This window comes from Xenia sp. Carnegie-2017, unplaced genomic scaffold (genome assembly GCF_021976095.1).
Source record: "Xenia sp. Carnegie-2017 unplaced genomic scaffold, XeniaSp_v1 HiC_scaffold_16, whole genome shotgun sequence".
Classification (NCBI taxonomy): domain Eukaryota; kingdom Metazoa; phylum Cnidaria; class Anthozoa; order Malacalcyonacea; family Xeniidae; genus Xenia; species Xenia sp. Carnegie-2017.
In genome coordinates this window covers 9106045-9117747 of record NW_025813469.1, presented here as the reverse complement: position 1 = coordinate 9117747, position 11703 = coordinate 9106045, and the positions used below count along the sequence as shown (strand labels likewise).

Below are 11703 nucleotides of genomic sequence, written 5' to 3'. Positions count from 1 at the left end.
CGTTCGAGTCCCGTTGAGTCACCTGAATTTTTTAGGTTCATGAGACAATTACTTAAATTGTGCAGCAAAGTGCAAAGATCATATCTTGATTTAATCTTAAACACCGCACTGCATAAAAACATTCTTTTATATGACATTCCCTTCACGAGAAAACGTGAGTTCAACAAAATTGAACTGCTCACCACTGTGTGAATTCATAGCTTAGTTGGTCAGAGCACTGCACCGGCATCGCAAAAGTCATGGATTTGAATCCCGTTGAGTCACCTGAAATTTTCAGGTTCATGAGAAAATTGGTTAAATTGTCCAGCAAAGTGCGAAGATCATATCGTCCTTTAATTTCAAACACCGCACTGCATAAAAACATTCTTTCATATGACATTCCCTTCACGAGAAAACATGAGCCCAACAAAATTGACCTGCTTACTACTGTGTGACTTCATTGCTCAGTTGGTTAGAGCACTGCACCGGCACCGCAGAGGTCATTGGTTCGAATTGCGTTGAGTCACCTGAATTTTTCAGGTTTATGAGACAATTGCTGAAGTTGTCCAGCAAAGTACGAAGATCATATATTCATTTTACCTCAAACACCGCACTGCATAAAAACATTCTTTCATATGACATTCCTTTCACGAGAAAACATGAGCCCAACAAAATTGACCTGCTCACCACTCTGTGACTTTATAGTTTAGTTGGTCAGAGCACTGCACTGGCAACGCAGAGGTCATGGCTTCGAATCACGATGAGTCACCTGAATTTTTAGGTTTATGAGACAATTCCTTAAATTGTCCAGCAAAGTGCGAAGATTATATCTTCATTTAATTTAAGTTTTGTCATTTACAAAGAATACATACGACAGTTTATAGGATAAGTATACAGGATAAGTTCAGAAAAAAAAAAGTTAATTACAATGTCTGTATAAAAATGTTCACATATGGAGCACGTTTCTTTACGGTCATGCAATAACGAATTCTTCAGAAGACTACCTCAATTATATATCTTGTTTATTTTTAACTAAAAAAATATTTCTTTTTTATGACTATTAGACGGAATTTATTCATAAGTCTGTTGACTGGAAAGGAATTTTTTAAGGAAAACATTCAATGTGTTCATGTTTATTGAAATTTCTTTTGATAATTGCAAAGTGATTATAACATGATTTAATTCCAACATTGTTTGTTAAAGTCTTTACTCTTTGCAGTAAATAATGCAAAAAGAGCAAAAGAAATAAATGAACAATAGATGATTACTAATCAAACTATCTTTTTTCTCTGCAAATGAATTAACATAGCTATGTAAAGAGATTTGAAAAAAGTTTTTAAATCACGAAACACTTTATCAAAGGAAAGTCACAAGAAAGATATATTGTTCACTGTGAACAATTTTTTACTTATTTTGCTGATAAAACATATAAATGTTTAAATTACAAATTTTGAAGCAGAAAGTTATATACATTTTTACTATTTTTATGATGTATCATGCAAAGAGAAAAATCGTTTGTAGGAAATATAACTAAAAATAAAAATCACTTGTTGGAAGATATATTCTCACTTTATAATGTGTTACTAAGATATTTATCACCTTCAACACCTATACTGTTACTATCAATGCTTAATTTAGTGAGCTTACAATTCTCACTTTTAAAGTATCACTAAGAGATTTCGCACCTTCATCACATATATTGTTATAATCAAGTGACAATTCAGTAAGTTTACAATTCTCACTTTTCAAAACTTCACTAAGATTATTTGCACCTTCATCACCCATATTGTTTATAAGGATATTTATTTCAGTAAGCTTACATCTTTTTTTTCAAAGCTTCACCAAGATAGATCACACCTTTAGCTGCTATTTTGTTATTACCAATATCCTATTTGATAAGTTTACAATTCTAACTTTGAATGCTTTACTAAGATATTTAGCACCTTAATCACCTATATTGCAACCCATTCTTTCAAACATTCTTTCGTATATTGTAACCCTTTATATACAATTGAGAAAGTTTCCAATTTTCACTTTTCGATGCTTCACTAAGATATTTTTCACATTCATGACCTATTTGGTTGCTATTAAGATTTAAACTAGTAAGTTTACAATTATAACTTTTTAAAGCTTCACTAAGATATTTTGCACCTTCATCACCTATTTGGTTGCTATTAAGATTTAAACTAGTAAGTTTACAATTATAACTTTTTAAAGCTTCACTAAGATATTTTGCACCTTCATCACCTATTTGGTTTCTATCAGGACTTAAATTAGTAAGTTTACAATTCTCACTTTTCAATGCTTCACTAAGATATTTTGCACCTTCATCACCTATACTGTTATCATAAAGATACAATTCAGTAAGTTTACAATTCTCACTTTTCAAAGCTTCACTAAGATATTTAGCACCTTCATCTCCTATGTTGTTACAATGAAGATGCAATTCAGTAAGCTTACAGCTCTCACTTTTTAATGCTTCACTAAAATATTTTGCACCTTCGTCACCTATATTGCTAGAATTAAGATGCAATTTAGTAAGTTTACATGTCTCACTTTTTAAAGCTTCAATAAGAGATTTCGCACCTTCACCTTCTATTTTGTAATTATAATTAAGCTGCAATTCAGTAAGTTTACAATTCTCACATTTCAAAGCTTCACTAAGAGATTTCACACCCTTATCTTCTATCCAGTTAACACTAAGATCCAATGTAGTAAGTTTACAATTCTCACTTTTCAAAGCTTCACTAAGATATTTTACACCTTCATCAAATATACTGACAGACCGAAGAGTTAATTCAGTAAGTTTACAACTCTGACTTATCAAAGCTTCACGAAAACATTTAGCACCTTCATCACCTATTTTGGCAACTAAAAGTTCCAACTTAGTTAGTTTGCAATTCTCACTCTTTAAAGCTTCAATAAAATGCTTACTGAAAAGATTGCCTAAAGTACAACGACAAAACTTTAAGTTAATCAAAATTTCCGCTCTCCCACTTGACAAATAGTTTTTTAAAGGAAGAAAGCTATGATTATCAAGAAACTTGCAATCTTCAAAAGAAACACGTGTTATGTGTTCACATTCGGATAGAAATTCAAACAATGCGTTTGAATCAACAGGCGTAAAAGAAACGTAATTAATTTTCAATATTTGAGAAAAATTCTTTAACTCTGTGCAAGCTGAGCTCATGAAATCTTTGTCTTGCAACTCGTATAAGCACTTTACTCCAAGAAAACCAAGGACTTTATCGCCGTTCTCGGAAAACAAATTTGAAATCCAGTCTTTAAACCTACAAAATCAAAATACATAACATATTTGTAAGGGTACATTTAATGTTGTACGACAGGAATTGAATTGCTAGTGCAATAATTCAAGTCTCATTTTAAATGTCAACGCATGTTACATCTGTTGAATGCATTAAAGTTAATAGAAATGATAAGAAAAAATTCTAAATTTTCTTTTCTTTCAAATGCGTTTGGCTTTTGTAAAATTCAACGTTTGAAACTACAATGGTGACGTAGAGCATTTGTAAGTTCGACCCAGAACTATTCTGGGTCCATCTAACAAGAATCCTTTGGTAATCAAGCTAAGGATTTAAGTAGCCAGCAAAGTTTCAAAAAAAGAAGTTTTGTTCAACATATGACATACTATACAGGCCTCTTCTTTTAAAATTAAATTTTCAGTCTCTTTATTTAAAATCATTGACACCAATTACTCAAATTTTGCTCTTGAAATAAAAGAAGCTCTTTGCATTAATAAAGCTAATCTTGTCTTAAATGTTCAAATTTACCACTATAGCTATAACGCTCTCTTATTATTTTTATATTTAATGACTTAGTAATTATAATTAGATAATGTTCCCATGGCGACTTGTTTACATACGTCTAAGTTTGGGTATTGTTTGGTTAACAGACGACAATCTGTAATAAAAATTTTGACAATAATTGTAGCATATGTTTAATTCTCCTCAGTCTGTGTTGATTGTTGTTTTTATGCGATGAATTGTTGCATGCAGTATGAAAAATTTCTTTTTGTAAGAATTGGTTTTGAAAATGCATTTTGTAAATATGATCTCAAGACATCTAGTCCAGTCAATCTACGACCAAAAACACTCTAAGCTTGAACAAATTTCCACAAAAGAAATTCCAACTTATTTTGGTATATTTGATATCCCTTTACAACATATCGAAAGTCCCACAAAATCCTAGCACGGCAACATCGTGTAAATTACGTTTTAATTGAGGCATTTGGATTGAAAATATGAGCGACATGGAAACGAGGCTCAAAAATTAATGTTTTAGATTTTATCCTTTTAGAACACTTAGTAAAGCACAAATATAAATATTATAGATTAAAAACATGTGGATAATGATATTTTGTAAATTAATTAATATTTTGTCCTTTATTTACGTCAAAAATGCTGATCTTGCTGTTTTGGGTACTAATTTTCGCTGACTTGGTAGTTTTTTAGACAAACGCGTGTTTGAAGTACGTTTGTTTACGTATATTTTGCACGTGTTTAGATGGATATTTATTATATTTAATGTGACTTCCCTTTCAATACTTCAAATTGAAGCTTTAACTCATTATTGGCATCAAAATGTGACGTTTCTTTGTTCTCCTCAAGGTAAGCAAAATAGATAACTTGAAGACAATGAGTTAATGAATGTATTATTTAATACGTGTGATAAAAATTAATGCCCAACATAAAGTTCTGATTAGAGCCATAGAAATAGACCAAAGAAAAAACAAATTGTAAAATTTAAATTTATTGTGACGTTTCGTCTTTACTCAAGACATCTTCAGACAAAATAATAGATAGGACGTTAATACAAGATATTATATTTACAAAAAGGTGTTAAATTACTACTAACGGAAGCGGTGTCGAATGGATACATGATAAGGAAGTTTGGAGGTGAGATGAAGAGAAATTAAAAGAGGTTAAGTGGAATGGAGTTTCCTTGCACATTAAGTGAAGGCTTGTGTTTATTGATTAGAAGGCTTTCATGGATGGAGAGTTCATAAGTATCGTTGGAAGAGGAAATTATTTTCAAGTCGTCTAAGTTGGGGGTGTGTCCAGTTTCGTTAATGTGAGCAAGAATGCTTGATATTATACGTGAAGGAAATTGACCAAATCACACGTCGCTTCCTTAACAACACCTTTGCCCCTAAACCACCTGTCTTGACTGCTCACAAAATGCCCATCTATTTCTGTCTTCCTTTCACCGGCATACACTCCCTTCAAATTCGCACACAAATCAATAACCTTTGTGCTGCAGCCTTCCCACATATATCCATTAAATTTGTTTTCCGCCCTTCTCAACGCATCTCTTCTTTCTTCCCCTTTAAGGACAAAATTCCCAAACCTCTGAGATCTGGTGTAGTCTATTTATTCAAGTGTCGAAGCTGCAACGCTTCGTATGTGGGTCAAACCACACGTCAGCTACACACCAGATTTTCGGAGCACTTGGAATATCCCCCCTTACAGGCAACCAAGTTTCCCACCCAGCATCATCAAGCATTCTTGCTCACATTAACGAAACTGGACACACCCCCAACTTAGACGACTTGAAAATAATTTCCTCTTCCAACGATACTTATGAACTCTCCATCCATGAAAGCCTTCTAATCAATAAACACAAGCCTTCACTTAATGTGCAAGGAAACTCCATTCCACTTAACCTCTTTTAATTTCTCTTCATCTCACCTCCAAACTTCCTTATCATGTATCCATTCGACACCGCTTCCGTTAGTAGTAATTTAACACCTTTTTGTAAATATAATATCTTGTCTTAACGTCCTATCTATTATTTTGTCTGAAGATGTCTTGAGTAAAGACGAAACGTCACAATAAATTTAAATTTTACAATTTGTTTTTTCTTTGGTCTATTTCTATGGCTCTAATCAGAACTTTATGTTGGGCATTAATTTTTATCACACGTATTCGATTTCCGCTCGGCAAGTCTCTCGCTACAATGTATTATTTAATTGCCATTACATTTTACAATGAATGAATACGTCAATATTGTGGGTCACAATAATTTAAGTTAAAACTAACAAGAGGGGGCTATAATTAGCGACCTAATTACCAAATACAATGTTTGCATTATAATACCGCGTTCAAAGCCATAGATACATTAGGGCTGTAAAATATCGCATAAACCAGTAAATAAAACCAGGCTTTTTTGTGTTGTCGAACACTATTTTGCTTGTGAATCATTATAGGATGGATCAAATTCTGCGTCAGTACTGTGCAATATGTAAAGAATCAATTGTGAACAACGGCGTGGCTCTAACATCTAAAGGGATAGATGGTATAAACCGAGCTAGTAAAGAAAGAGGCGATACAGTTGACGTCCGTGAAGGTGACAGCGTTCACATAGCATTTAGGAAACGATATACAAATCCATCATATATTTCTAAATCGCTACGTCAGAAGGAAGAGCGTCATCCCGTACCAAGAACCCTACGCTCACAAAATTTAGTTCAGTTCGATTTCAGAAGAGATTGCTTGTTTTGCGGAAATGAAATTAATCAAGAACAAGAGCGCAATAGGGGGCGTGTTGTTTGCACTGTTAGGACTATGGACATTCAAGACACTATCTTGAATGCTTGCAAAGTGAGATGCGATGAGTGGGCCGAGTCCGTAAAATCAAGGATCCAAAATGTGTATGACCTACCGGCAGCTGACGCAATGTATCATCATCTATGCAGTACAAACTTCAGGACAAAAATGAGAATTCCAGCGCCATTTAATGACCAACCATCGCTCAAAAAGCGCAAATCAGGACGACCAATCAACAACACTGCCAACGATGCATTTTTAAAGGTAACTCAATATTTAGAAAACATTGATGACCAAGTTACTGTATTAGATTTAATAAAAAAGATGGAGGAGTATTTGGCGGAGTCCGCGACTGATAGTACCGCATATATCAACCGCTACATGAAAAAAAAGGATTCTAGAGCACTTTAGGGATAATGTGATTATCACAAATCAACCAGGCATGCCAAGTATTGTGACATTCAGAAGAACTGCTGCGTCTATACTAGAAGAATTCCACATGCAGCAGAAAGAAAATTCCAATCCTGAAGATGAGAAACTGAATGTTATAAGAGCAGCAGCAAAACTTTTTACGTAGTGACATAAAATGTATTGAAACACCAAACGACATATATCCGTTAATCGACAGTGACATTGACAAAAATCTTGAATTCTTACCCCCAACACTTCAGCTTCTTCTTAATCAACTGTTTTCAGGAAAAGACACATCTCCGAAAGTAGCTTTTGTTGGTCAAGCGATTATGCAGTCAACTCGTCCTCGTGCTTTGCTTGCACCTTTACAGATTGGAATGGGTGTTTTACTCCATCACAGCTTTGCCTCGCGTTTTTTAATAGACACGTTTAATCATGCTGGTTTCTGTTCGTCATATGAAGAAGTCCTCTCATTCAAACGAAATGCAGCCGTAAGCCAAGGGACTACAATCCAGGATTTTAATGGTGAGTTTACACAGTATGGTTTGGATAACCTCGACCATAATCTCCGAGCTATCGACGGGCATGGTACATTTCACGGTACAGGGATAATTGCAATGGTAACACCAAGTACAAAGAAAAATAAGCCAAGTTCCAAGGAAAAAGGTTAAAGATCAAGACATCTTATCAACTGGTCAAATAGAAATTGTACCGGTTTCATCGCGTACCATGGCGAAAGAAAGCAACCTTTCAAGAATTGTGCCAGAAGTACTGCCACTATGTAAAACAGAAATATGGGGCAGGAAGTTGTATTGTTTTTGACGGTTATGATAACCCATTTACTAAGAACATGGCGCAACAACGAAGATCATCCGGAAAGGTTGGGGCAACAGTGTCATTCAAAGCTGACATGAAGATAACAATGAAAAGAGATGTATTCCTGGCTAATATACACAATAAGAAACGACTTATAACTACTCTTCGAAATTATCTGGATTTGAATGGCTGTACTACACTCCAAGCCGATGGCGACGCTGATCTTCTCATAGTAAAGTCAGCTGTTTCAAGTGCCATGAAATCTCCTACCGTTCTTGTTGGAGATGATACAGATCTTCTTGTTTTAATGTGCTATTACGTCAAAGTGGATGAGGGATGTGGTCTTTATTTTCGTCCAGAACCAAAGAAAACAACTAAACGTAGAACGGAAAGAGTATGGAACATGAGAATAGTGAGATCAGAGCTGGGTGAATCTCTGTGTAAAACATTTTGTTTCTTCATGCTATTGCTGGTTGTGACACGACATCCCGGCCCTTTGGCCTTGGAAAATCGGCACCTCTTAAGAAATTCACAGATTCAAACTATTTCCGTGAACAAGCATCAGCATTTGAAGTTTCAAACGTCAGCATGAATACGGTTATCCAGAGTGGTGAAAATGCCTTGGTCTGAATGCATGGAGGAAAAAAGGCGAGACTCTAGACAGTTTGCGCCACAGGAAGTACTACGAGAAGGTGTGCACTAAAGGCCGAATGGTAAAGCCCCAAAGTCTTCCCCCAACATCTAGTGCAGCCAAGTATCATTCATTGAGAGTCTTTCTTCAAGTTAAGCAATGGCAGAGTCAAGACGAAGGATTGATGCATTTGGTTGGAAAATGTGTGGTTATGTTATCGTACATAGAACAACTGATCTTCTCTTCCAGCAGCTCCTGAAAACTTGCTTAATATGATACGATGCAACTGTACCACAAATTGTTCAACTGCAAGATGTACCTGTCGTAAAAATGGACTTCACTGCACAATGGCATGTGGTCAATGTAGAGGTACTGGTTGCACTAACAGTGGTGTTGATGTTGAAGATGATTAACAAAAGTATGAAATGACAGAAATGTCTTTGTAAATCAAAGTACATTATATCAACCATATGTAAATTTAGTGACATTCTTGTATTACTATGTAACCTAAAGGATTCCTTTTTTTCGGTCGTTGAAGACTTAACATGATTTTTAATAGCCACGCTGCAGATTTATATAATCAAATATAATATTCGTTAGGTCAAAGTAGTGTTATTTTGTAATTCTTGTTTATATCCTCGTTTTCATGTCATAATTTCACAGAAAACATTATTTTACGAAGTTGTCGGCCTCAGATCATGTGGGACTTTTAATATGTTGTTCTGTACATGAAAGGAAAGATATTTTTGAAGAGTGAGCTTTTGTGGGAATTATTTCAAGGTTTAACCATAAATCTAATGGACTAATCCGACTGTCCAACAGTAAATAAATTAAAAAACACCGAAATATAAGGTGCACTTTTTTGTTCTTACTTGTTATGATTGTATTTTATTCCATATTTATATTAAAAATAATAAGAAATGATCAATAAAATTTCTCAATTTTTTTGACTAATTTTGCCAGGAATAAGGCGAAAAACATTAGTTCTGTTGCCTCATTTGTCTGGTCCATACGGAGTTATGTAACATTAGCTAGATGAAGAAGCGCTCATTCCTTAAGATCAGTTCAGCAAGAACCGTTGCACGGTTAGTTTTCAAAAACAAACCATAGAACTCAAATTACATTATCCGGAAGGAAAAAATTGATGATGGATTAAGAGAAAAATCAATTGAAAAGGAACTTGCCACAGCAGAGGAAAAAGAATAGTTATTAGTTGACATTGATGGAAGTCAAGTTCAAAATAGCAAAGTTGAATACAAAGAAAACCATTTTACGGCCATGATTGCAAAAACCATAGAAAACAAAATAAGTTGTCCCTTACACGTCTCTCACGCTGCCCAAGATAAGCCAGCGACAGAGTAGCGTTGTATAACTAACAATGTAAAAAAATATAATACCCTTTACGAAGCAGAAAACGTAACCTTTAATTTAGAAATGTTAACGAAGTTAAAAAATAATGGCGACGCGCCAAATTCCTGTTCAAACATCTTAGCCGCTCAGGACGATTGACTTAGCAAAATTGGTCAATATTAACATTTGCATATTACCAACTGCTAAGTGTCTCGAATTTTTTTCGTTTGTTCACATTTCAAACGAAACGTTTGTCCGACAGAACGTCCGGTTTCAAATGGTAAACGTTACGTTTGTTTAAATCGCGGATTTCTAAATTTATAACAGCTCTTCCTTATAATTTATGGTCAATTATCAAACTTTGCAAATTGCCTAAGGTATACGAATGTAATATTTAGTTGGTACAGCACTTTATCAATGTAAAATCGTATAAATATGTTAATGACATGACGAAAACCTGCTCAAATTGTTCCTCAAACTTTAAACATTCCTGAGCAAGCGTTACGTTTCCAATTTGAAAGCGGTGTTTTGCCTAACTAACGTAAGGTTTGAAACGCGAACAAACGCGAAAAATTTAGGACACTTACCATTTGAATGCAAAGAGTAATATAATGGTGAAAAAACCAAACAAAAGATGATCTAAGCCAGATGGAAGAAACCAAATGAATACATACGTTCGACACAAAGAAAAGCCCGCTGTGCCAAAGAATAAATCTCTGAAATTTGTAATTACTGAATCATACGATTTGCGGCTTTTATCCTATAGTTGTGAGTTTTCAGATGAAGCTCGTCAAAGTTGGAGTTGAAATTACTTAATCAACCATAGCGTAGCTGATATTGTCACATTGCAATCTGAGCATTCGATTTGAGATACTGCAAAGCTAAACAAAGACTTGGAAAGCTGGCAACTTTTAACCCCAGTGCTTTAACACCACCTTGAGCCTGTCAAGCCAAATTTAAATAAGGAATGTCGTTCCTTGTGTTCGTCACAAATACCCGCGTAACGGAGTTCTTGTTTTGCAAAGGTTTACAGGCTCACATTCCTAGTATTAAAGTAATAAAATTTGCCAGGCAACTACGACCAGCTCTAAGGCTAACATTTACAGCAATGTCCATCGTCTCTATAAACGCAATGGGCATCACTAATAATGAAAATTATTTCCTCTCAACAAACGCAGCACAGACAGCAGCAGGCAGCCTTTTTTACGGCAAAGTCAGGCAACAATTATTGCCTGCATAAGACGGCAAACTTTTAAGTATTTATCCAGTAAACGCTTCAATCTTCAATTCATTATTATTATACTATTAAAGTAACTATGTAAGGTCTCTATATTTAGAGCAGGTAGACTTTGTTTTATGATAAATGTGAGATTATAGCTACAAATGCTGAAGTTTTACAAATGGTCTAAGGTAAACAACTTGAATTCTCGCAACTATTCTATCAGCTATATCTTCCACAAGACAAATCAGGCTTAGATTCCCGCTGGAAAGCTGAAAAGACAAAAAAATTAAGAAAGCCTTAAAAAGTCCTTAGCAAAATTGGTGCAGTAGTTCTGTGCAAAAACGGAAAAGCGTATACATCTTGCTAAATTTCATGTCTTCAAAAATATGGGCATGAGGTCCTTAAAACTGATTATGAATTTTAAATGTTCAAACCAATTCATAAAATGTCATCTTTACTAAATGGAATCATTTGCCGCCACCATAACATGTTAAAACCCAATTGTCTTACAGATGGAATTGATTTAAAGGAATGCGTATAACTTGCTCCACAACATTGAAAATATTTAATGTTTTCAAGTGGGGATAAATTATATGAGCTTTCCTCTACCCCAATAGTTTGTCATAAAACAAAAAGATAATTTAAAAAATTATTAAAGCCATAAACTTCTATTCGTTAGAGCTGGGCTATATCTATGTTAGTCATTTTGATGATTATCCACAAGGCAA

At 34.5% G+C, this 11703-nt stretch overlaps 1 protein-coding gene across 3 annotated transcripts in view; it reads right to left on the bottom strand.

Annotated features, from left to right (window-relative positions):
* Positions 1–1765: 1765 nt before the first annotated feature.
* The window catches only part of LOC124436386 (NACHT, LRR and PYD domains-containing protein 12-like), a 42114-nt gene continuing 32176 nt past the window's right edge, over positions 1766–11703 (bottom strand). For 2 of the 3 annotated variants that reach the window (XM_046986301.1, XM_046986300.1), the window contains 2 exons: positions 2479–3269; positions 1766–2304 (listed from right to left, as the gene is read on the bottom strand). In XM_046986301.1, the coding sequence (XP_046842257.1) occupies positions 1952–2304; positions 2479–3269 (1144 nt within the window). In that variant the 3' untranslated portion in view covers positions 1766–1951. The remainder of the gene's footprint in view (positions 2305–2478; positions 3270–11703) is intronic. The other variant, XM_046986302.1, reaches the window with a different exon arrangement.